Source organism: Heloderma suspectum, chromosome 3, assembly GCF_057233095.1.
Source record: "Heloderma suspectum isolate Gila_16-S chromosome 3, 16-S_ref, whole genome shotgun sequence".
NCBI classification, from domain to species: domain Eukaryota; kingdom Metazoa; phylum Chordata; class Lepidosauria; order Squamata; family Helodermatidae; genus Heloderma; species Heloderma suspectum.
The window spans coordinates 267,619,535-267,647,009 of NC_139460.1; the positions used below are offsets into that span (position 1 = coordinate 267,619,535).

At 41.5% G+C, this 27,475-nt stretch overlaps 1 protein-coding gene across 2 annotated transcripts; it reads left to right on the forward strand.

The window, feature by feature from the left end:
• The first annotated feature begins 5,144 nt into the window (after positions 1–5,144).
• On the forward strand, positions 5,145–27,125 carry PTTG1IP (PTTG1 interacting protein). 2 transcript variants are annotated; one of them, XM_084846893.1, is made up of 7 exons: positions 5,145–5,333; positions 8,281–8,333; positions 18,105–18,213; positions 19,073–19,178; positions 19,303–19,368; positions 20,746–20,792; positions 22,374–27,125. In XM_084846893.1, exons 1-7 carry the CDS (start codon positions 5,225–5,227, stop codon positions 22,418–22,420), a joined length of 537 nt encoding a protein of 178 aa, XP_084703019.1. In that variant the 5' UTR covers positions 5,145–5,224; the 3' UTR covers positions 22,421–27,125. The 2 variants fall into 2 exon arrangements, with proteins under 2 accessions (XP_084703019.1, XP_084703018.1); XM_084846892.1 differs by lacking the exon at positions 22,374–27,125 and having other exon boundaries at positions 20,746–20,964.
• Positions 27,126–27,475: the final 350 nt, after the last annotated feature.

Below are 27,475 nucleotides of genomic sequence, written 5' to 3' on the forward strand. Positions count from 1 at the left end.
GTGCTGGCTGTTTGTATTTACTCAGTGATGAGGGAAATGCACTCTGCACATGTTCAAAAGCACTGCCTTTTCAAGTTCCAAGTCTGAGCATTAACATTCAAAGCAAGTTCAAGTGCAAATGGCTGGTGAGCTTTGGCTCAAATTAAACTCTGATTTGAACGTATTGGTTCAGAGACTGAAGAGGACTTGGTTGAACTTGTATGGGCATTAGGGCATATATATTGAATATCTGCATCCTCTCCCCCAGTGGAGATAAAACCTTGAGGGAGGGTGACTTTCAGAAGGAAAACAATGTGAGAAGAAAGGGTTATGAAGCCCTTCTTCTCTGTACTGGTCTTCTTGTCAGCAACTGGTATGTGTGTGTGTACTACTACAATCCTATGTGAACTTGCTTGGGAGACAGTCCCGTTTAACTCAGTGGGTTATTTCTAAATAAACATGCATAGAATTGGGATGTAAGTCTGCAAAACACTGCCTGCATTCCATCATAATATTATTGCAACCTGCAGGCACCATCACTGGTAGCCAGGTCTGGCATCAGAGGTCAGTACCACTGGGCAGTAAAGAAAAATAAAGAAGCAGAGAGGCTTCTGGGAGAACTTTGCTGGCATTCAAGGGATTTTTCTAAATCTTCCCCTTGTGGGCTGGAAGCTTTAAATGGCCCCTTTCTTATCTCTCCCAGCACAGATAATGTTTGGTTTTTTCTATCATCACATGTGTATGTGTTCAACACAAACCCTTTCTTGTCCCTTAGCCATTATTTCCCATATGTTTTCAGTTCCCAAAGACCTATTCATTGTCCTCTAGCCAGCCTCTGTCCATGTTATTCTACTACCCCAAAGAAGGACCCCTAATTTTTTGCCATCCCAAAGGCCACCCTCAAGGGGTAGAGACACTTTGGTAGTTCAAAGCAAGCAACCCTTACACAGTATCTTCAACACAAAGCCTGCTTCTGTAATTAAATGTTGGTGTAACTTAAAAACAACCAAGAGTTGTTGCTATTAGAGCAGCCATCCCCAACTTGCTATCCTCCAGATGGTTTGGACTACAACTCTGATTATCAGTGGAGGCTGGTGGCTCCAGTTTCAGTCAGAACCAGCCAGACCTCTACAGGAGCTATCCAAGGTGCTGAAACGTACTCCCCAAATAATCCTTGACCATTAGCTGGGGCTTTGGGGAATTGTTGTCCAAAACATCTGAAGGGCTGTAAGGTGGGGAAGGCTGTATTAGAGCATAAGCGTCCCTGAACAAGTCTACTTGATGAGATGCATAAAGAATTATCCACAGCTGGCAGGTATATGTGTGTGTATTTATGTGTATATACGGAGGAAAAATGTAAATATTGGGGTGGGGTCATTGCAGCCATGAAATGGTGGAAGTGTATTCTGTCAATTCTATGTAAAGCTGCTATATTCAATATTAATTAAATCATTAATTTATTCAAAGGATTCCCACCCTGCTCTTCAGTCAAAAGCCTCCAGAGTGGCTTACAATAATCAGCAATCAGACAATCCCTACCCTCAGACTCACAATCTGAAAAAACACCAGTCACAAGGAAAAGGATGGGGCAGGGGCAGGGAAGGAAGAATGATTGTGATGCTTGATTCAGTTGCCCAAATAGATGGTAATATATCAATTGAACTCAGGTTTGCAGTGCATCTATTGTCCTTCTGGGCTGGCCAACTTTTCTTTCTTCTTTCAGTATAATCATAGTAACCATTCACAACAGCAGCAACTGGTGATAACACGATCATCCTCCAGAAGGGTTGGTCATTACTATCTAAACTAAGTAAGCAAGGTAGCCTTTTTTGATAGCCTAGGACTCTAATAAAATTAGCCACAATGGCCATGTGTAATTAGTAGCTTTCTTTGGAAAAAACAACAACCCTTAATTCTATGCATGTTTAGACAGAAAAAAGTTGTGCAACACCCAGCATTCCCCAACCAGCAATGTGGGAATTGTAGCAGGGTTTTTTCCTGCCTAAACATGCATAGGATTGCATCCTTATGTTTTTTTTAAAAAAACCATTTAAATGCCAAAAAAGACATAATATTTGTTTGGGACTATAAGTTTGACACCTTTTGCCCAATTAGGGCCCAAAAGGGCTCAAAGTGACTGGAAAAATCCATAGTGCAGTGAAATAATTTTAGGGTGCCTAACTGAACAGGTGTGGAACATGCAGTGCAAAATCTGTAAGTCAGGGATGGAAAAATCTTGTTTTTTAGATTTTTTTTAAAGGATAAAATGGTTTATAGAGGCTAAGGTGTGGTCTGTCTTCAGCATATCATACACCATTTTTTTCTCCATTTAGCCTGTTATCTGACACTGAACAATGATTGGTCATAACTCTATTGAGGTAACGTTCCTGGTATACAAAAATACTCCCCACACACATACATTTGTTGGCACAGTTCCTTCTTCAAATGGAGTGGATGGTACCATCCTGAGGGATTCAAATAGTCTTGGTTTAACTAATTATAAAAGCCATTGTCACTATCAGCTCCTTCAAAGACAGATTCAAAGTGGTCTTGGTTGTCACCATGTTGTACATGGCATAGTGCTGTGCACATCAAACCATGTATGACTTTGGGTGGCCCAAAACTTTATTTGGGATGCAGAGCCCAAGTTTATTATTCTTTTCTACGTATTTTGGCTATTATTGGCATGGTGTGCCATACTTGACACAGTGCTGTACGTACAGAAAACTTTGGGCTTGAATGGATTCAATGGCATCTTGAAGAGGGCACTCTCCTATATGTGTGGGTGTATGATTTAGGGTTACTAAAGTATTACTAACAACAAAGCTAGCGGAGATGACAGTATTCCAGCTCAGCTATTTAAAATCCTAAAAGAAGAGGCTGTTAAAGTGCTGCCCTCAATATGCCAACAAATTTGGAACACTTAACAGTGGCCACAAGATTGGAAAAGGTCAGTTTACATTCCAATTCCAGAGAAGAGCAATGCCAAAGAGTGTTCAAACTACCGTACAATTGTGCTCATTTCACATGCCAGCAAGGTGATGCTCAAAATCCTACAAGCTAGGCTTCAGCAGTATGTGAACCGAGAACTACCGGAAGTACAAGCTGGGTTTCGAAGAGGCAGAGGAAATAAGAGATCAAATCGCCAACATTCGCTGGATCATGGAGAAAGCAAGAGAATTCCAGAAAAGCGTCTATTTCTCCTTCATTGACTACGCTAAAGCCTTTGATTGTGTGGATCACAACAAACTCTGGCAAATTCTGAAAGAGATGGGAGTACCAGACCACCTTACCTGTCTCCTGAGAAACCTGTACGAGGGTCAAGAAGCAACAGTAAGAACCACACATAGAACAACCGATTGGTTCAAAATTGGGAAAGGAGTACGACAAGGCTGCATATTGTCACCCTGCTTATTTAACTTATATGCAGAGTACATCATGAGAAACGCTGGGTTGGATGAATCAGAGATCGGAATTAAGATTGCCGGGAGAATTATCAACAACCTCAGATACTCAGATGATACCACCCTAATGGCAGAAAGCGAAGAGGATCTAAAGAGCCTCCTGTTGAGGGTGAAAGTGGAGAGTGCAAAAGCTGGTTTGAAACTCAACATTAAAAAAACTAAGATTATGGCATCTGGCCCCATCACTTCCTGGCATATAGAAGGGGAAGAAATGGAAGCAGTGGCAGATTTTATTTTCTTGGGCTCCAAGATCAGCGCAGACGGTGACTGTAGCCATGAAATTAAAAGACGCTTGCTCCTTGGGAGGAAAGCTATGGCAAACCTAGACAGCATAGTAAGAAGCCGAGACGTCACCTTGCCGACAAAGATTCGTATAATCAGAGCTATGGTTTTCCCAGTAGTAATGTATGGCTGCGAGAGCTGGACTATAAGGAAGGCTGACCACCGAAGAATTGATGCCTTCGAACTGTGGTGCTGGAGAAGACTCTTACGAGTCCCCTGGACTGCAAGGAGGTTAAATCAGTCAGTCCTAAAGGAACTCAACCCTGAGTGCTCATTGGAAGGACAGATACTGAAGCTGAAGCTCAATTGGCCACCAAATGCGAAGAGAAAACTCCCTGGAAAAGACCCTGATGCTGGGAAAGATTGAAGGCAAAAGGAGAAGGGGACGGTAGAGGATGACACACTCCGGGAGAGATCAGAGGATAGGAAGGCCTGGCGTGCTATGGTCCATGGGGTCACGAAGAGTCAGACACGACTTAACAACTGAACATGATTTAGGGTTGCCTAAAGCTTAATTTGCGGCATACTGTGTGTTCTGCACCTTTTCAGTTATGCTTCCCAAAATTATTTCACTGCAATACGGATTTCCCCCCTTCACTTTGAGCCCTTTGGAGCCCCAGTTGGGCAAGAGGTGTTAAACTTATAGTCCCAAACAAGTATTATATATTGCCTGCTGCTTCTTTTTTTACACAGAAAAAAATATTTATTTTTTGCATACTGTAATAAATAAATAAAAATACACAATTAATGTGTTTTTTCAAAGAAAGCTATTCCTTACAGATGACCATCGTGGCTAATAATCTTACTAGGGTCACATGGTATCGAACAAGAGCTCCCGCATTTATTCACGCTGAATAGTAACAATCACCCCTCTTTCAGACCCATAGTCTAAGTGGAGCAGGAGACCATTACCTCAACTCAAGCCTAAACAAACACTCGGTCCCGTTCATCGGGTTACACAGCACACAGCTCCTTCAGCCGAGGACTATCTCAGCCAGAGGCAGAGCAATACTAACACCGCTTTCAACCGGCGAGAGGAGGAGGGATGATCTCTATCCACTGAAACGTGAGGACAGAGACCATCTGACGAAGCGGCGCGCGGGGGCAGCCAGGGACGGCCACAGAGATGCCGCTACCACGAGGCGGAGACGAGGAGCAATTTGGCGGGACCTCAACGTCCATTTGAGGCGAACCTCGCTAGCCACTTCGGTGCTGCGGGGCTTACGCGCCGCCTCCTTCCGGGCGGGTGGGGCGCGCAGCCTCCCCCGCCGCGCGCCGCGAGCGCCCTTTGGCCCCGCCCAGCGCGCGCGCCCTGTCAGTACAAAGACTTGAGGCTGGGCGGGAGAGAGGGAGGGGGGCGGGCCGCACGTTTGTCACGGGCTGTCGCCTGTTGAGAAGAGCGACCGCCTCGGTGGGAGGGAGAGGTGCGAGAGCTCAACAGCAACTACGGGAGGGAGAGAAAGGAGCGGCGTTCGCCCCGCCACAGCTCTCTCCCCGCCATGGGCCCTTGCCGAGCTTTCTCGGGCTCTTTGCAGCTGCTGCTGCTGCTCCTCCTCCTCCTCACGGCTCTGGGTAACGTCGCCTTGGGAGCGCCCGCGGAGGCAGGAGGTAAGGAGAAGACCTCCAGCTGCCCTGCGAGGAGGCGTGGGCGGCTGAGGCAGCCGCGGGGCGAGGTCGCTTCTTGGAAGTCTGCGGGAGCTGCTCGGCTCTTCTGCACTTTGCCCCAACGCCGGCCTCGCGTCTTCCTCCTTTCCTGTCCCTCCCCGGTCACTGCTGTGAGGTGAGAAACACCTCTGAGGGGCTCTTCCGCTCTTCCTCTCTCCCTTCTCTGCGGGCTTGTAACGGTGGCCCCGTCGCGACTTAACACAGGGGAGGAACAAGCCGTGTAGCTTGCTGTGATTTGAGCATGACGGCTCTGATACGGTGTCGGGATCCGCTGCGTGTTACGAGTTGGGGAACGTGGGTGTGCTGTGTCGTGTGTGGTGTGTGTGTGTGTTGGGGAGGGGACTCTGTAACCCAGTGCTACAATGTTTAGTCAGTTCGATTAAAACGCCTTTAACTGACTGAAAAAGGTGTCTTGTGAATTTTGTACGTTTCCCTACTCTCCCCCCTCCCAATTTTTAATACATACTTGCCACCTATAGCTATGAAAACTGTAGGTGGCAAGCACCATCTTAAAGGAGGCGCCCCCCCATTTTTTTTTTTCGCATAGGAGGGAACGCCTCCTACCACGCATGCATTTAAAAACAAAGTCCTTCTTGTTTCAGAACTTCTTGCATGGTTTTTACATACATGCAAGTTCAGATAATTGATTTACTAAGGCTGCGACCCTGTACTCATTTTTCTCGGGGAAATGTTCAGTGGGATTTCTTCAGGGAGTAAGTCCTATCGAACTAGTACTTCTGGGTAGACATAAAAAGGATAGTGCTGTTAGACTTTTCAAATCTGGTGATGGCCCTAAGAAAATGCCAAACTGTAATGGGATGTAGCAGCTTGAGAAAGCCAAACACTGATGTAATACCTGTATGCTCCTGTTGGTCTGCATTCCTTGTGCTGAAACTGTGGCATTAAACTTGTGTTTGAGGAGATTGGTTTCCTTAGTCTCTGGACTTGAGGCTGAATGCATTTGTTAACTGAACTAATATTTATTGGACTGAGTACAACATGAGCTGTAGCAAAACTCCTGATATAATGCCATGTGATATAAATTACTGACTCCTTAGCACCCTTTAATCACTTGATTGTACTGCTAGCGCATTTAAAAAGCACCAATGGCTGAAGTGGAAATTCTAATACATGGATAAAATTCAAGTCTTAACTTCCGTAGTGGTAGTTTCAGTTAATTAACGAGTGGGCAAAGGTGTGGTCTTGGGATAATGTTGATGCTAAGTCATGAAATTCGGTAATGAAAACTAAGGCCTGAAAGGTGGCCTAAAAATATTTTTTAATTAAGGCTGCAGCCCGAAGCACAAGGGAGCAAGCTCAACTGAACATAAGCAAGATTTTACTTCCATCGGCATGCATTGGGTTGCAATACAAATGTTCTATCCAAATGGAATGGGACCATAGCTCAATGGTAGATCTTGTGATTTGCAAAAAGAAGGTGCCAGGTTCGATCCCCTTATCTCTGGTTAGAATGAGCAAGTGATGGGAAAAGACCCAGTTACCAGTTGGAACCAAGTGGACAGTACTGGGCTAGATGGACAGATAGACTGATCTGGTATAAGGCAGTTTCCTATGTTTCTAACTTCAAGTTTCTGTTAGACTAAACACTACATATTCCTAGTGCATAGGATAAAATTGTAACTTTAGCCCTATGCAGGTGTTCAAAAATAGGCCTCCCTAATCATGCAAACAGGTCTGCACTACGTAGGCCTTCCCCTGATGTCACTCGTATTACATAGGCCCCCTGCAAAGTTCGTGCATATGATGTGAGCATCTGTAGAAGGGAGGCCTACAGCTGTTCATGCATAGGCCTACACATAAAATGGAACCCCACATTATTAGGGTTCCAGATCAGATGGAGCCCTATGTGTGTATGCCTCCCTTCTGCAAATATTTGTGCCATACACATACAATGTGTGCATGTGGTGTGTGTGTGTGTGCACATGCTTACGTATGTAATGTGTGTAACATTGGGGGTGGGGATGTGTGGTGGGGCTCCATTCCCCACTTGTGTTTTATTAGGTAAGGTTATTTTTGAACTTCTGAATAGGAATATTCTTGTAGTTGACTTGGTTCTAGCTTTAGAATTATAACTCATTGCTAGAATTACTACTAGTTACAGGAGTTATTCCCAAGAAAATGAATAGCAGTGGTTCAGTGTAGCTGATACAGTTGTTAAGGAAACTGCTGTTGTCTTTTACTTCAGTCATCTTCACTGACTGGTTCATTTGAACTGTGTAAAGTTGTACATGTGTTTCTCTTCCTCTGACCCAGATGTGTATCAAGTCAGCAATTGTAACTAAGGTGTCTGATGTGACAAAATAGAAAGCAAGATGATGAAACAAATGACCTGATACTGAACTACTTCCTTCTAAATGAACTCAATAAGTCTCTGTAATATGTTCAGAATTGTGGAACAAACTTGCCCAAGACTTCGTTCACTAGAGTTGATAGCTAGTTCATTAATCAACAGTGAGCTTCTACTGCAATTTGAAGGCTTAATTGCCTCATATATTACCTACTTGGTCTATCTACCTGGGACTAACACAGCGAACACATAAACAAATAAAGAACTTTGGTTAACCCCAGGCTTAGGAGCTTCCTGTTTGTAAGAACTGCTTAATATCTGTCTTAATTTTTAATATGAAAAATAGTTTGAGGGTTGTGGGCTGCCTTAATCTTGTCTCCCAAAATAAAAACTAACAGTGTACAATCACAGGCAAATTAGCTTTGATTCCAGGTACTCAATCAAAAGTAGAGCCTCTCTTTGTTTTTGACACAGCCACCCCACCCCACCCCCCACACACTAAAGGAATGGAACACTGAGAGACTAACTTGAAGTACTGTTAGTTTATAATTAACAATCTTCCTCCCTCTGTTCTCACAATAGGCTGTCAACAATACACAAATAAAAGTTGTGAGGAATGCCTGAAAAACGTCACGGTAAGTAGCAAACAGTTGCCAAATAACATCTTGGAAAGTTGAAATCCTGTGGGAGCCTGCTGCATGCAATGACCTTAAAGGTTAGCCGGAACCAGAACTGTTCAAGCACTCTCAGTATTCACTCATAGGTCCCAGTGAGTATAGACTTCCATATCCAGTATAATAAAATAAATTATTCTGCATATGCAATGAGAATGCATGCATAGGATTGTTCCTGATGTCCTGATTGGAGAAATATCTGCTACTGCACAAGCCTCACAGAGCTGTTGGATTAGAGCTAGTTTGGAAACACCACCTCTATATCTTTTTTAGGATTAAAGGTGATGGTATGGTGGACAAAACACATAATAATTTTCAGGATAAATTGCTCATGTAATCCTGAAGCATCAGTTCAAAGGGATACTGTTCCCTGCAGATTAAGAAAATACATTGAGATTTGTCCTGCCACTTGGCAACAATGTTCAGTATTTTATTTTTGCTGAAACCTTCTGTGAATAGCAGTATCTATTCAGAACCTAATGCTATTTTGAAACTGTCGGAACGATATGGTCATAGGCTGGTATCCTAAACAGCAGTACTGAAAATGGTGGGACTTCCAAGTAAATATGCTTAAGGTCCTATTTAAATTAGTAATGATTTTCATACTAGTCTCAAGACAGATTCATTCATTCATTACATTTCTATACTGCCTAATAGCCAAAGCAATCTGAGCAGTTCAGAAAAAATTAAAATCCTAAAATACAGCATGATAACACATAATATAAAACATTGAATTTAACATTCAAACTATTTTAAATTTTTGCAACTGTTAAAACAATTAACAATAAGCTGCCAGGATCTGATAAAACAACTGACATTAAAAAGGTCTATCATATGCTGTTGAATGCCTGAGAGTAATGACAGTCATGTGATTGCTCAAGCTTTAATGTATCATTTTCAGATCTCTTGCACTAATTACGAACTCATTGTAGCCCCTTAAGAGAGGAGATTACACCTGCCAAATGTCAGAAGAATGCCTTTGTGCTATGTTCCTTTATATTTCCATTTTTAAAAAAGTGAACTGCTGGGGATGCCATGTACTGTGTGAAGCCCAGCACCAGCTGAGTCTCTTTATCCATGCAGGGCACGGATAAAGAGCACCAAGAAAGACTAAAATGGATGGGACTGGGAATACTGTTATTGGGTGTGCCCGTGGCCACTGATGTCATCCAGCCCTCAGAGGGCCTGGGAGGCCAACCCAAACATAGTTCTGCACCCCTGATATACAGGGTGCTGAAGGCACGTGGCAGTGCTGGAAGAGAGCACCAGTGGAGGTGTTGGTGAGGCTGAGGAATACTGGCATGCCAGGGTCACTGTCAAGGCATTGGTGGGATGCCACATTGCCACGAACAGTGGTCCTGATGCCCTTTCTGGAGGTGCCAGGCAATTACATACATGTTGGCCACTATGTGTGACCTTAAGGTGAAGGGAATGTTTTTGGCCATGACATCACCATGAGATGGCATGCTTTGTTGGTGGAGAAGGTGAAGGAGGCATGTACCACTGACACTGCATGAGGCAGAGCACCACCAACGTATGTAGCTACTTATTTAATACAATTTTAAGGAGAATAATGTGAAACAAAAAAAAAAAAAATAAGAACTGGATTGCAAATAATCACTTTTCCTAAGGAAAAAGGCATGTTGGATTGAACTGCCTCCTTCCTATAACTACAAGAGAAAGCAGCAAGAGACAGAAAATAAAACGGGAATTGGCAAATACAGAGGAGAGAGAGTGTGTGTCTGTGTGCGTGCATGCACAGCCACAAGACTCCAGGAAAGAAGCTTACATAATGTACTGTTGTTCAGGGAATTGCAACTTAAAATTAATTTAATTGGAATTAGAAAGGGAAGAATTTTACGAGAAAGGCTGGTGGGAATGCTATTCTTAATAATTAATAAACAAATATAAGTGTGTTAATATGAAACATACTGAATGTAACCAGGAACAAAAGGAGAGTGGAACCAAAATGAATTGGGAATCAAAATTTAGGTTTCCAAATTTTGATTCCCAATTCATTTTGGGAATCAAAATTTGGAAACCTAAATTTTGATCAATTCATTTTGGAAATCAAAATTTAGGTTTCCAAATTTACAATGTGGAAAGTAGCCTGCTTGTTTTGTGTATCAAAGGTAGGCAGTTAAATTCAACAGGCTTCTTTCCCTATTATGAACCAGTGAGCTTCATAGCCAAGTGGGAATTAGAACCCAGATCTCCCAAGTCCCAGTCCAACACTCTAATTACTACCACGCAGCAGGGATAATTCTCTCTCTCTCTCATGGAACTTGGAGGCAGCTGCTTGAACCATCATCTAGTATCTGACACAAAAAGGTGTAGACCAGGGGTAGGCACCTGGTGCCTTCCAGACATTTTAGACTACAACTCCCACAATACCTGGCTATTGGCCATGGTGGCTGGGGGTTATGGAAGTTGTAGTTCAAAACATCTGAAGGGTACTAGGTTGACTACCCCTGGTGTTGAAGCTGCTCCACCAGAACATCTCTACTGTACCTACCCATCCACACAATGGGTTGGTCAGTACTAAAGAGACAAGCTTGTCATGCAATAAAGATCAGATTTTACTTTTTCAGGTAAGCTGATAACATCTTGTTTGTTTTTATATAGGCTAGGGAAATTTACAACAGGCCAAACCACTCTCTTTCCTATAAAAATAATTATGAAGGGTGTATAAGGGAGGGAGCAATCCTGTGGCCACTAGACACTGTCTAGAGGACCATAGGGTAGGCTGTTTTCTGGGAACCGACCTCCCCCGACGTCCACACTGCCTCGAAGGCGTGTGGAGAAGCCCTGCCCACGTTTGGAAGAGGAGCGCGGAGCGACTGAAAAGGGGCATTCTGGGGCAGGGAGAGTGGAGCTGCATGTCCGACACATCCAATGTGTCATACAGCAGCCTCCTCTCCCGGTCGGGTCCCCCGTGGCTACACAGCCGAAAACGGCTGTCTAGCGGAAAGTAGCAGGGCAGTAGAGGCACAGAGGGAATGCTCTCCCCTGTGCCTCTTCTGCCTTGCTTTGGATAGGCGGTTGCCTCCGAGTTCAGAGGCGGATGCCTATCTTGATAGGATTGTGCCCTAAGTCTCAAATTGTTAAATAACCCTCTTCCCCAAATTTAGGTTGCAAGTCTGTGCACTCTTGCTTGTGAGTAAGCCCCATTGAACTTTGTTGGACTTAATTCTGACTAAATGTGTAGAGTCAGGCTGTAGGCTTTATTGTTTGATTCTGGTTTTAGTTCTTGAATGGTTTCTCAGTCAGTGGCAATTGGGGTGCATTGAGTTTGCTTCAGATGAGTTTGTAATAAAGAGTACTCTCATCTGTGCTTTGCAAAGATATGCAGGTGTTCTAATGAAGCACCTACATTTCAGTTGGAACAGAACAGTAATCAGTGCATACCATAGGTTGTTTGAGAAGCATGTGTTGTCTTAGCTGCTGCTCTGCCACAGCCATCTGAGGAGGAGAATGGATTGCAGCATCTGCTCTTCACGACTCAGCTGCCCATGATAGAGAAGGAGGCAGGAGTGTTTCACAGTGGTATAGTGAAGTCAGGGCTCACAGTGTTGGCACTTTATGATTAGCAGGGACACTGACATCATCTGCTTGTAATACAAAGTATTTTTGATATCACCCTGTTGTAATACAAAGTATTTTGGGGTGGCTTGATCTTGAATGGGCAATTAAGACCCATTAGCTTTGCAAAAGACCTGCTCCTGTTGGAGATGAAAACTGCTAGAACTGGTTTGTTGATATAAATCAACACCGCAGCCTGAATTTTTGGAGTGTCTTTGGAGGCTTGGCTATGGGGGCTGTAATGATGAGTGCCTGCACTTCAAAATTCACCACTATACCACTTGTGTTTGATGTAGCACAACACCCTCTTCCTGATGCCATTGGCTGCATTAGAAGAGAAAGAGTTTTGACTGGAATACCCTATTGTGTGAACCAGCCATGTACGTGTGTGTGTTTGGCGGGGGGGGGGGGGGAGAGCACGGTCTGCTCTGTCAGTGCTGTTCTCCCGTGCTAGAGCCTTATGGTATCTTGTGGCTGCATATTCCCACACACCAGCAGTGAAGGGTGAAATAAAGGTAGAAAACTGAGGGAGAATCAGTTGCAACAGATTTGTTTCTGTAGGGCTGGGGGAAGAGGAACTGCGTGCATAATATAGGAGTAGGGAAGACTTCTGTGGTTGTTGTGTGGGACAAAGAGCTGCTTGTAAAGGAACAGGGAAAGCAATTCATTGAAAAAGACAGGTGTTGTGGGGTACTGTTAGTGAAAGATAGGAAGGTAACACAAGAGATGGATTGTGCATGTGAGCAGCTTATAGAAAGGTTGGGGGAAGGGAGAGGAACAGTCTTGGGAAGGTCAAACATCAAAGTAAATGGCCTGCTTGTGTGAAGTTCATAGAATGGGGTAGTGAAAGAATGGCTTATTTGTGAGAAGCTGCTGGTAAGGAAGGCAATTAATTGATTGAAGGTCTGTCTTGAGGGTAGGGGTGACAAGGCAAAAGATGAAAACGGAAGGCAGTGAGCATGTGGAATGAAGGATTATATGGGAACAGCTGGCTGGTATTGAGGGAAAGAGAATTCCAGTTCTTTAAAAAGTGTTTGGAAACCTGAAGGTCAAGATTGGTTTTGAGTTTTTTTCTTCATGTTTTTGAAATGCAATGGATTATTTTTTGTGACCTGTGTAAAGAGAAATTCATGGTACACCATCAAGCCCAAATAAGAAACCAAACTAGACAAGAGTGATCTTGTTAATAAACCTTGCCTGTGGGGTGGAAGCTTCATGTACAAAATAAAGGTTTTGATATCCTTAAACTTGTACTGTTTCTTCAGAAGCACTTGTAGCATCGTGCCAGGTATGTGGGATAGCAAACTTCACACTTTAGCAGAGAACTTGCTATTTCCTGCAGCTATTAATATGGTGTCTTCTATGATTGGTGAGTCAATTGCCTAGCTTATTTTAAGCATTGCACCCACCAATGAAACGGGCTTGGTAGATTACTGGCATTTGGGGCTTTGAATGAGCAGTTTTTTGAAAAAAATAAAATATGAGATTGGGTTTAAGTGGATGAAGCAACAGGCAGTGCCAAGGGTTTATAACCTGTATCTGCTTTATGGAGTGTGATAATTGCATGAACTTGTTGTTCTATAAACTAAACACAGGAACATGTAAAACTGACCTATCACCAGGTTCTTTGTGTCCAAAAATTGTAGTGGCCAAATTATGTAGCTTTGTGCATATATGGAGCACATCCTATCAGGCCAGTACGGAGACCTTCTAGATACACACTACATGGTATGTTGAGGAATATGTAGCAAGGGTTCAGTTCACCTGAGGTCAGTGCCTCTTAAATAGTTGACAGCTTAGCCTTTGCTATGTATCATTCCTCAAATGGTTGACAGCTTTTACAGCTATCTGAGAACTAGACCTGTGAAGGCTAGACAGGTTTGCTGAGCTTTGAAAAACTTGTGTTGAACATATAGTGTGATTGTACTATTGTGAGGAAAGGGGCCAGGGTTGGAGAAAAGTCCTATTACTAGCTGAGAAGTCAACTGCTTCAATTTTTAGATGGCCATAAATATCAGTGCACATTTGTTCACTAACAGTGACTTTATAGTGAAGCTTGCCTATTTGTGTGCAGGTTTGATTGCTTGACATCAGGTGTCCCAATCTGAAACTCATACAGTTCTGAACAAGCATGCGTACTAACAGAGGGCAGTATCCAATGGTGTCATTCCGCAAACTCAAACAGTGCTAGCGGAGCTCTGCTGAATCCTTCTGTTGCGCAAGCGGTTGCCCATTACACACCAGTTGCACAAGAGTTATGCATAATGTGTTGCACAAGCATAATGCATGACCACTTGCGCGACTGCACTTCCAGAAATGTAACTTTGGATGGATTCTTCTCTTGCGCATAGTTCAGAACCTAGTTTCCACTAGCACAATGTAATTTGCACTAACGGAATGACACAGCTGGATACTGCCCTCAGTGCTTTAATTAAAACACATCGGCTTGCAACTAAAATTCTTTGTATAGTCTAGGACTATGCAGCCCACACAAGTGCAAAATAGCATCTACTTGGAGACAAGACTTTGCTTTGCTCTCTCCAAATATGCGCAAGGATGCAATACTAAGAAAGATCATAACAAAAGTGAAGGCTGTTCCCCTATGTACATTTAATTCCCATTAAATAAAGTGGGACTTACAGCCTGGTCTTGTCCATATTTATTTGGAATTAAGTGACCAGAGCTTTCTGTAAACGAAGGCTTGTAGTTATTGGGCAAAATAGCTTCGTGGTGAGATGGAAATCAAACGTCTGCTGTTTGGTTAGTATTCATTTATTATGCTGCCTTTTATCCTATTATATTTCAGGATGGTATGCAATATAAAATCAATAAAAACAAGAGAAATGGCAAAAGCGATGTATAAAGCCTTAACATATATGGAGATTTACTGTAAAATCTGTTAATGCCTGGGTAAATACATTTTTGGTGCCTAAAAGATTGCAGTGTTGACAGCAGCCAAAACTCTTTGGTGGGAGCATTCCATAACTGAGGTGCAACTTCTACAATGGAGAAGGCTTTCTTGGCATTCATGAATGTTTATAATTTGAGAGCTGGACATATTGCAGAACTCTGGTAGCGGGAGGTCATAAAATAGTGCAATATCACCCATTCAGGCCCTGTGGATTATCCTGTTAATATACACAATATCCTCCCCTGGATTCTTTGGCCTGCCATGACTTGTTAGCCCCTGGTTCCTGTAGGAAGCCCACCATAATTAATATAATACATGACATATTGTGTTCATGATCATGCTTAGCCTCATTTATTTTCCCCCATGCCATTTTTTTAAATAGAAAAGCAGCCTTTAATTTAAATATCAAATTAGATAGTCATGATTTCAGTTTGAAGACATGTAGACTTCAAACATTTATTTGATGTTCAGTCTTATTTTAAATCTATTTCATCTATCCTGTTTAACATGATTAAAGCTGAATGTTTTACAGGGAGCTGATACTTGATGTTGCACCAAGCAACAAAGTTATTGACTGGGTTGGCGTAATTGCAATATGGTTAACAAGCCACAGGAGCTTATTAACCCGGCTGCGTGTGCTGGCCAGATTTCCCTAATTACCTTGCTGGTGTGGCTTGCTGTGTCATGCAAACCCAGGTGGTACGGCTTCTTTGAGGAGGCAGCATGGGCTGTCGATGGGATATTTGAGGGTTGCTGCCCTCCCCAAAAAAGCCATGACACCTGGGTTTGGATGACATGGCCAGCTGTGGCAATGAAGGTAATTAGGGAAATCCAGGTGGCACGCAAAGGCATACAATGGCACACGACTGGCACATGCAGTGGGGGAAATAAGCCACCATGGCCTATTTCCGTCACTACGATCATGTGAACCAGCTCTTTGTGTATGTGTTCTTTAAAAAAGAATTGTGACAAATATTTGTGGTACAGATGTTCAACATGTCCTTGAAAACAGTAGAGCAGTACTTTGTGCTGAGCTGAAAGTGCATTTAGTCATTTACTTTCTTTGAAAACCATTTTTCCTGGTACCCACATTATCATATGACTAGACTAGAGATCCTTTCATCAACTGTCTTCAGACCTGGCTCTGAGATTTAAATTTCAGAGTATGTTTTGCTGGAATTTTAGATGGGCATGAGAGGAGAACTCTGAGCCAAAAAGCAATGTGTATTTAATTATGTTTGCAACATCCTGTCTTTGTGAGACTGTTTCAATTGCAGTCACCAAGTACTCAAAATAAATGTAGTGTGTGAATGGCGTGGTTGTTTCCAGCATACCAATCCATTCTGAAAAGTGGTGTAATTCAAAGCAGGCATTTCCTTGCCATTGACTTGGGCAGGATCTGTCTCATAGCATTTTTAACATCTGATGTGCTGTATTGCTTGGAGTTTGTCCAGTTAAAAACAAATTAATTCTCTATTTGTTGGTGATAAGCTGAGATTCTTATACTTTAGGTTCGGGAAGGGAAGAAAGAGGATTAAGTATGAGACGTTTGATAACCAGCAATTTAAGAGAAAACTCTTTGGGTTACATGTGGATTAAAGATATTTGGGAAACATCAAAAGATCTACCAAACATTCTTTTTGAGCAGCTTCTCTTTATTTCATTCAGACTTGAGCAGGTGCGTGTATTGGTCTCATTGTACTGAAGCATCCAGAGCTTGATGTAACTTGCAGTTGTCTATCTTTCAGTATGTCAAGCAAATGAATACTTGGCCTGTGATCTTTCACAAACTTACTCCCTAGTAAGTCCCATTGTGTTCATTGAGACTTAAAATCCTGTGCGTGTTTACTCAAAGGTGTTTGTAAGGCTAGCAAGGGCTTTGATGCCAGTATGGCATAAAGGCAACGTTCATTTCTAAAACCTATTTGAATTCCCTTTCCCTCTCCTATAGGCACAAAAGACTTGTACTAATTAAGCAGGAACCTTCCTGTCCAGGAAAGAATATTTAAATACGAACATAAGTTCTTAAACCATTTTTTGTGGCTATTTGACTACGCACCATTCTTTAGTGTGCCAATCCTAGCCTTTCTGTTTAAAAAGTGCTGCAACTTTTGCATGGGGCTCCTAATGATGTAAGATGAAATAAATGTAAGTATAAATGTAAGTCTTTAAAAATGACTTCAGTTTCTTCCCTTGTCCGGATCTGGTCTTACCGTATTAGTCCTTGATCTGCAGGCACTTTTTGGTATGGTGCTTCTTGGGTTCGCTTGTGCTGGATTGGTTTAATGTACAGTTAGTACACAACCTCCAGTTTCTATTGCTGACTAAGATATGTTTCTGGAAGTAAATAGCTTTTGTCAGTTCGCTTTTCTAATCTGTTTATATCACAGCTTCTACATAAACAATTTTTTTTGTTGGGTACACAACTACCTAGATAGTCTTACCTTGGAGAATGTGCAGTCTAACTTTAGGCGTATCTAAGAGCTGAACGACACATTTTAATGTGTCTGGGATATTTTTGGCAGACTTGTATTAAATGTGACTACACATCCTGTGTAGTTGGCTCTGTCCTGAGTTCAGTGGAGCTTATTTCAAGTAGGTGTGCATAGGATTGCAATTTAAGACTAAATAAACTTTTCCCTTCTAAATTGACTTTCACATTAGAACTTTTAAAAATTGGACTTTTTAGATACATGAAACTGTTGGAGGACCTGTTGCTTCAGTGGGTTTCACTATGCTGGGAGCCTGACACTCACTGGCTAAGGTTGTAGAGAAGTGCTCCTATATCAGTTCTTAGCAATGCACTGTTGTCAGTATTGCCTATACATATGGACCTGTTCACATGTGATGGCAGTGTTCAGGTACAAATCTGGGTTAATTAACTAACCCATGATTTGCAGGGCCTTGCACTACATGGGAACCACTTCCAGTTTCTGCAAACAAAAAACCCCATGAATGCCCAGTTCATAGGTTTAACCCATGAACAACCCAAAGTGTCCAGTTTCAGAAATCACGCTAGTAACCTACGAATGAGCCGATTGTAGGCTGTTTAAAAGCAGAACTGGTGAGAGGCAATGCTCCCACTTGTGGAGAGCAGCCCATGGGTTGTTGTTACATGCAAATTAGGTCATAATGTTGGCATATAGTTGTGTGCTTCTTGCTCACATTACTTTTATGCCTCTTAGCTGATTTTTGCAGTCTCTGTTGGCTTGTAGTATTTACATTTCCTTTTTTTCCAGTGTTTATGGTGCAGCAGCACCAAAAAATGCCTGGAATATCCTGTTCGGAATATCCTGCCTCCCAGTTCACTTTGCGAGTTGAGTTTTGCACGCTGGGGTGTCTGTTGGGGTGAGTGACTCCTAGAAATATTGCATGTATTTGTTATTGGCATTGATCCTTTCAGTGCCTCTTTCCCTGAAAATTGCTATAATATGCTGATATAATGCCTTAAAATGTAAGATCCTTATCAGCTTGCAGTCTCTTTGTATCATGTGCAGCCCAAGCTACCACAGCTTTCAAGCTGGTAAAAAAGAAGGGAACTCCTGTACTTGCTACTAGCAATAACATCTTCTGTGACAAATTACTTTTTCGGGGTGAAACATAATAGGATTTCTTAATGGGTTAAACAGTAAGTTGACCCTCTGCAAACCATTATAAAAGCTGATTCCAAGAAGATATGGGGCAGCATGTGTTGTGTATATCACAAAGAGAGGATCCTAGTTACCTTGCTAGATTACACCAAAGATATAACGCTTTCAACAGTGGTTAGCCTGGTATTCCTAGGAAACTTGCAAGTAGGATATGATAGTGGTGATCACTCTCTGCTTGTTCCCAGTGTTCATAATTAGAAAGGATGCAGCTTCTAAACACAAAGGTTTCATTTCTAGTTTTTTGGGTCAAGACACATTGATAGTAAATGCATCTAATCCTTTCCATTTAAAGCAGTTGTGGGGGTGGGAGGTGGGGGTGGCGGCAGAACCATCACAATAATAGATGACTTACAGACCATCTATTGCCCACATGGTAGCTCATGTATGAAGCTACTGCACTGTCTTAGTCCTCTATGGTATAAGTAGATAAAATTGCAGCATTTCCTGTGAAAGTTCTTGTATTTTGAAATGAATGACTACAGTTCATCTTAAAACTTTCAGGTTGGTTCTTTGTGCGCAAATTGTTTGCTCACTACATTTTTTTTTAAATATTTCAGTGAATTTCCAAGTTCTGATTATTACAATGTCTGTGGTGGGAGGAATAATTCTTATCGCTCTTCTCGTTTGCTGCTGTTGTTGCTGCAGGAAGAAAAAGAACCGAAAGCAAGTATCTGAACATGTTTCTATTTTTATACCTTAAGTATTAGTATTTTACTTTATCTCGAAGATCCTATCAAGTTATGACATGCATACTCATAATTGTCCTAAATACTCTGTCTTTGAGCAGACCTGATAAAGACGATGAAAAAGCTGCCAGAGAGAAAGAACAAAGAAGAGTAAGGCAGGAAGAGAGGTAAGTTGTTCTCAACCTGTGGATGCCCAGCAGGCCTGTTGTCTTCTAGCCTTTGGGTGGTTAGTTAAGTCCAGTTGTTTACAGAAGACATCTGGAATAGCAGGCTGTTACAGTTGGCCCGTATGCAATATCCCTCCATTGTGATACTTAGTTTTTGATACTTAGTTTGTGGTGATGTTGGAGGACTTAAGCATCTGGAAATACATTGTAAGCTGCCTTTAAGGTCCTATTGGGGTCAAAAGACACAGTGTAAAGTTAATCTGAATGCAAGTATTTATTTATTTTGTTTATTTGATTTATTAGCTGCCCATATGGCCGGCTAACCAGCCCCTCTAGGCGGCATACAATACAAATAACACAAAGTACAACAAATTTACATAATCAGCTGAGCAAAACAACATAGCTCTAAAAAATCCTAACCTGCCCCAAATGCCTGCCTGAACAGCCAGGTTTTCAAAGCCTGGCAGAAGCTCATCAAAGGGGGGGGCATGGCAGAGGTCACTAGGGAGGGAATTCCACAGAGTGGGGGCCACAACAGAAAAAGCCCTCTCCCTAGTCCTCACCAGCCTAGCTGTCCTGGCTGATGGGACAGACAGAAGTCCTTCCGAGGCCAATCTCGTTGAGTAGCATCCCTGGTGTTGTTGGAGGCACTCATTAAGATAGACTGGGTTGGAACTATATCGGGTTTTAAAGGACAATGCCAACATCTTGAATTGGGCCCAGAAACAACTGGTAACCAGTGCAACTCCTTCAGCACTGGAGTGATGGGGTCTCGCCAACGGCTGCCTTTAATCAGGTGGGCTGCCGTGTTCTGTACCAGCTGCAACTTCTGAACTGTGTTCAAGGGTAACCCCACATAGACCGCATTACAGTAGTCTAGGCGAGAGGAGACCAGGGTATAAACTACTGATGGGAGCAGATGGTTAGGGAGGTAGGGGTGCAGCTGCCGTATCAGATGGAGTTGGTACAGTGCTGCCTGGCTCACGGCTAACACCTGAGCCTCCACGGACAGCTGGGAGTCTGAAATGACCCCCAGACTGCAGACCTGGTCCTTCAGGGGCAGCTGCACCCCATGTCAGCATCCCCCAACCTCCCCTTGTCTCCCACCAAAAGTACTTTGGTTTTGTCGGGGTTCAGTTTCAGCTTAGTCCTTTCCATCCAGCTACTCACCGACTCCAGACATTTGGACAGGGTTTTTACAGCCAACCTTGGTGAGGATTTAAATGAGAGGTAGTGTTGCGTGTCATCCGCATATTGGTAGTTGAAAGCAAACATCTTATTACCATTAACTTCCTTCCTACTTGGTAAAGAAAGATGTTTATAATTTAATTTCTTTAGATTTCAAACACCATATGACTTGCTTCATATTTCTTGTAGGAGAGCAGAGATGAAATCTAGGCATGACGAAATCCGGAAAAAATATGGTAAGAGTCAGCTGCTACTCGTCGAATGTAGAGGATACTTCATATCAATGTGCACCATGCCAGGTTATTACAGAGAACAGTTGAGTTATTACTAGGGTTTCACAAATTTTGGCTGGCCTTGTTAGCCAAGTCAAAAACTAGTTGCCAGGACCCTAATTCCTCCCCTTGTGATTGTGTGGAGGTGCAGCATGCAGTCAAAATCAGGAAAAATCCTTGGTGCCCAACCCAGCTCCATGTTTGGAGCTGGAAAGTGGGGAGGAGGTGTCTGCGTTTTCACTTGCTGTTGTAAGCATGATGAGTCCATGCCTCCCTCCTATCCTGGAAACTGCAGATCTAGGCAGGGATCATCCCAGCAGTTATGTTCAGTTAAGGAGTAAGGGTGGGGAGACTTGCCTCTGAAGCAGCATTTTAACATAACATTGCTTATCCTTTTTCCCATTAGACTTGTAGACAAATCCTTATCAATGGCCTATCAGCAGAATGAATTTGTTCCAACTTGGTTCTTACCCATTTCCACCAATATCCAGAACTCTAAGCGCTAACTTGATTGTATGTGTGCAAGAAATTAAAATAAAATGCATATACTTGTGAAAATCAGTTTTGATGATAACTGGTGCTGTGAATGGATCGAAAGTTTAACTGTTAACTATTAAGCTGGTTTATTGGAACCATTATAAAATACTGAATATTGCTTTTTCTATTGCACCATTTAATTACACAACTGAAATTTTGAAAATTCCCTGTGACCAACTTGGTTACATTGAAAATGAGAAATGTACAACCTGAATGTTAAGTCATCTTTTAAAATACTAGAGGCACTCTGTTCAGTTTGAGGTAAGGACACAAATTGGACAGGAGTTTATGTACCCTGAGTTTGTCATCTGATCTAAAATGTGTTTGAACAGGAATTTGCTGTTGGCAATTCTGATAAGCAGATACCAGCGTCATGGCTCTATCAGCTTCTGTTTAGTACTAGATCAATACTTTGGTCATAAGAAGACAACCAGTTAGTGCCTAAGCCAAAATACTATGCTATGAACATAATTTACAGTAGTTTTAAAAATACTTGTCCAAAGATTTGTTGCAAGAAAGGAGATACTGCTTTGTGACCAAATGCCACATTCTGTGGAACAATTACTTGGTTAGCCAGTTAGCCAAATCATTGAACTGTATATTATTCCATGCTAAAGACTTTGGAGTGCGGATTGTATTTGTTTTGTTCATGAAACTTAATATTATGTATTAATATTACATATTTTAATATTAATATTATGTGTTTCTCGTGAGCCACTCAGAAAACAAATGTTGATGCGTAGCCTATATAAATATAGTAAGTAAATATTCTTTTCAATGGTATTAGTGTTTTACTACTTGGCAATGGCTTTCCATCCCCCTCCCCCCATTGCTTCTTGGTATTTTTCCCCTTACCCCAGCCTTCCTGGTGCCCTCCAGGTGTGTTGGACTGGCTGGGGGATTCTGGGGGCTGTAGTCCAACACATCTGGCGGGTGCCAGGTTGGGGAAGACTGCCTTACCCCAATACCTTCAATCCCTGTTCTGACCAGATGTTATTTCTTTTCCAGGTTTGTTCAAAGAAGAAAATCCATATGCCAAATTTGAAAACAATTAATCTCTTTTGGAATGACAAAATAAATTCTGGCAATGCTGTCTATTGAATATGGAGTACAGCTGCTAAAAGATCCTGTAATTTAGATGCCTTAATTGCAAATGGAAAAGTGGTCTTTAACATAAGACAGAGCCAACTGTAACTGCAATGAACTGTTAATAAACAGATGAATGAACAAGCCAACATACCTCTGAAAAGCTGGATGGCCTCTCAGGCTGGGAGATATTAAATTTTTGTTCTATGCCTGTTCTGCAGGTGCCTGTACTTACATAGGATCTCACTTGTGTTGCATATCTTTTGGTTGCCAGTCAAATCTTGAACAAACTCCTTCATGAAGTGAAGAGGGACAGTGCACATGTCCTGTCTTTAGTTTTCTCTGTGATCAACGATTTGTAGCTATCTTAAAGTAAGGTTGGGGGTAGACTAAGGTTTTTAGGGCCCTTGTTCGTTACCTGGAAATACCAGCTGAGTAGGCTATATGAAAGGAACATAAGCCTTAATTGTGCCACTAGGAAAAAAGTGCCTAAATTGTTCTTAAAAACATTTTTTTTGTAGCGCAGATGTTTTTATCATGGGATTATGAAGGTTTGCACTTTTACATATTGATATCATTTTTTTCTGTGCTAAACATATGGGGTTCTTCTGTTCTTGTACTTTTTAAAAAAAAAACGCTTCTACTACAGAAGTATGTAGACTGAATGGTAACAGTGTAATATGAATTTTGTACTGGTTGCCATTAGATGGCTGCTTGTACTAGAATTTTAAATGCTCTGCAATGTTGAAGTACTTCTGAAAGCCCAATTGAACTACTTTATACTGCTTGCAATAGGAAGTTACCAAATCCTTATTGGATCTGAAGCAATGTATAATCTCGGAAAGAATGTCTCTAGTAACCAGATAATCAGAAGAATGAAAAGGCTTCTTTCTGAATTAAAGTACTACAATGAAACCTTAAGGTTGATTTCTGCTGCCTGGAATAAGTTCTGTCGATAAAATCTTTTGGCTTGATGCAATAGCCTGTTTTTCAGGCTGTTCTACATCTGAGTCCTATGCACTGGAGTTTGAAATATTTTTTTTTCTAACAAGGCAGATCAGACTATAAGGAAAATAGCTTTTCTAATGTTTAATATCAACTGGAAGAGTGGATTAAAAGGCTACCATGAAAGGTTTGGAGGGGTGGTTGCTTTAAAAGGGTACTTGCAATATACCAAATATGTTTTTCAAGAAACTTCTTGAACACTGTAGCTGCCTGAGAAATGAGTGAAACAATACAAGGCCATCGGTGCAGAATTTAATGAAGAATGTGGAATGACATTGACACCATTGTAATTTTTTTCCACCTGAAAGCATTGGATAGTAGAAGGCTTAAATATAATATTTTTGTGTCCTTGCATGAAAAAAGAGAGGTACATTAATCACTCTGAAGTACTGTTACATAATACTCAATTGTAATCTTAAGGTTGTATAGGTGTTAATGACACAAACACATACAATATTTTTAATGTGTTAATATATTTACTCTTCTGTTGACCACTTTATATAAAGGTCACAGTGAACTCTAGAGAGCTTTGCAGAGTCCTGCCTAAAATGTATAGTACATTCCAGAAATATAGGATATTGTATCATAAAAGCTTTCATACAGTTCTCTTGCCATGTTAATAGTTGAAGCTGAACTAATTCTTAACTGTAATAAAATCTGTAAATTATTTGGGTAACAAAATAAACAGATTTAATATCTTATAGTCTCTTCCTGTTGGCATTCTAGAATTCTGTTGCCCCTCTAAACATTAAGAGTGGGGAATGGGATGTGAGTTCAAATAACCATTTGTTCGCTTCACAGGGAAATGAGTAGCAAAATGGTTTCTTAAGATGTTAATGGTGGAAATGGGAATCTGCTAAAGACTAGAATTTTTAGCATCGACATACTCCCATGCTATACATTAGCACTCCAAACTGGTCCTTGCTGCTTAAGCTGTCTCTCTGTAGGAAACAGTGTAGAAGCAAACAAAGTGCAGTGAGTAAGGGTACGTGTAGACTATATGCAAGTATTTTGGTTCGTGCTTAAGTCACAACTGGAAATGGAAATCAGATTTAGAAACATCTGATGGTGAGGTTGCAGAACAGGATTCCCTCCCAGCTACAATGATAAGTTAGAGCAGAAAGGGCAGTCCCAATTCTTCAGGACTCTTATTTTCTCTAGAATATGGTGCAGGGGCCATAACTGATCTTGTACCATGTATCAACCTCTTCACAGGGCTCAAGATTATAGTAGACCAGCACTACCTGGCAGAAAAGACTCCAGTGTTATGGGGTGTGTGGTGCTCACTGAATAAGAACACCTCTTAGGAAATTAAGATAACGGTAACACTGTGGGTGCTTTCACGCTGAGTGAAATAATACTAGCCACACTTTGTTCTGTCACTTTTTAGGGAACATCTACACAAGATATAGTCATCTAATTGTTTTTATAATGTTAAGATTTGCCAATTTCTTTCTGTTGACTACTTAAATTCTGATCCATGTTCTTAATGCATGGATTACTGTAATGTCTTAGTCCCAATCTCTCACCCTTAAACTTCTTATTTCTGTCCTCAGCTCTTTGGCCATCTAATCCCTCTTGCTCACTATTTTAAAAAACATTTTCCTTTTTTTCACTCTCCACTGGCAACCTGTGCTCATTTCAGACTTCTTGGTCTTGTCTCTTTGTAATCTTGGCTGTTCTCTGCACTCCTCACATTGTCTGCTCATTTAATATCAATTCATCTGTTAAATCTTGTTTCAGGGGCCACATCTTTCTTTTGCCCATTCTCCTCTATAGCAGGCTATGCATCAAATTCTCTTCCTTGATGCATTTGTTTGACTTCCCCTCTATTTCCTCTTCTTGAGATGCAATCCTATACATACTTACCTGGGCATAAGTCCCATTGAACTGAGTAGACATGCCTAGGATGGCACTGTAAAAGATCTGAAAATATATTTTTCTTGCATTCCCATCTTCATCTTTAGCAATTCTCTTCTGCCCTGTCTTTCTTTTGTTGGATTTGTGAACTGAGCCCAGTATTTGACAACCTTATATCTTCCTTATATTTCATGATAATTTAGATTGTAAGCTACAGGCGGGATCCTGTTGGTGCTTTTAATTAATACACAGCACCTAGCATGTGAAGCACTTAAATAATAAATGATATGATGTAGTGGGCTGTCATGCTGGGTGAGTGCATGTCTATTAGAAGTAAGACCCACTGAATTCAATGGGACTTACTCCCAGGTAAGCAGGTATAGGATTGCAGCCTGAGAGAAGGTGACTTGGCACTAGTCTGGCTGTTTCAAGATCCCTGTTAGGAAGGGATCAAGGAGTTTTGACTTTCCTAAAGAATAATTCATACCTCTCTAGGGTAAACCAACTCTCACTCCAGAGAATCCCTCTGCTGGATGGTTAACGTCTCATCTCAGAGAAAGCCATTGTGAAAACCAATTTTTGATGGTAATGTTCGCTTTTTGAGAGGGTTCTTTCTTTACAGTCAAAACCAAATCTGAGTAGGCATTCCTTAACTAAGTGCTGAAAATAACTACATTTAAGCAGAGAGAGTTAGAACTATGGTAAGACCTGACATTCTTATCACTCTGTAGTGGCATGATTACAGGGAAAAGGCACAGAAGAATGCACCAGTGTTTATTTGCCACACCCAAGAGTTTTGAAAGAAAAAATGGGAGAAGTAAAATGTATTTAACATACATGAAAACTCAGCCAAAGCCCTAGTTATTCCTTTGATCATTTTGACAACAAGATGTAGCATGTGTCAGACTGAATAATGTCTAATTGAAACACTCTTGAAAGTTCCTTGGAACACCGAACAAGGCTCCAGTGTTTATGTTGCATATGTCCAAGATATTTTGTGAAGGTTTTGCCTCAACCATTGGCACAATGTATACTGGGTAACTCTCACAAATGATACACTTTCAGTTCAGTGCTTAAAAATGAGACCTAGAAGCCAGAAGCTTTGCCAGAAGGCTTGTCAGTCATAACTGGCTTGTTGCATGTATGCATGCTCTTTCCCTTTCACCCCAGATTGAGGTTTGCCATTGATCTCCCACTCATGACACACAACACTGAGTGATGGAATTCTTTATTCTACTCTTAATACACTTCAAAGGATTCTTGAGAATGTTGTCAAGAGTCATGTTCAGGCCTGACCCCTGTCTACCCCTGAGACCATTGCTAGTTGAGGACATCAGTGCTTCTTGTGTTACGATTGGTTGATGCCTTTTTTTTGTTGTAAAAGCCACACACCTGTGTGAAGCTATGTTCTTCCCTAGATTATCTAGGGAGCTCTGGTCATACTTCCTTTAACTCCAGAAACCTTGCTCAAGCCCTTTCCATGGAACACAGCCTGTTTCTAGTGATTAGCACTGCAATCCTAAGCATACTTGTCTGGCTGTAAAAATTAAGTGGAATACATTTTTAATTCCTATTTCTTGTCTGCATTCAGGGTCACCTAGCTATAGTAAATTTGCTATAACGTACTTGGGATGGAAACAGTACTATACGAAGTGTTGATATATGTACGACGGACTCTTAATTTCTGCATCATGATTCTGGGATTTGTGTGACTGAGTAACTCCATGAAAATGTGCAAATATTTGGAAATGTGTTTGTAATAATGTGATGGGTCACTACAAAAAACATTAAATCAGTAACCTTGACTCTATTCCTTGTTTTTGAAAAACAATTTTGACCTATAAAAGCCATAGTGACTTCAGTCCAATGTACCTTTGGGCACCTTCACAACTGACACAATTCACCTCTTTCTGAAGTCAATATCATTATCATTGTGCCTGAACCAGGAAACAGATCTTTTAAATACAAATCCAGTTACATATTCACAAGGGATGCTAATAAACTTTATAGCACTTGTGTGATGCATATTAGCAATGCGAAATGGAAAGCAGAAGCCAGTAATTGTGAAACTCAGTTGCATGTTTCAACACAGTTTTATTTACATATGTGGCAAATACACACTTGAATATATATGTTCTTAAGAAAAGGACCAATGTCTC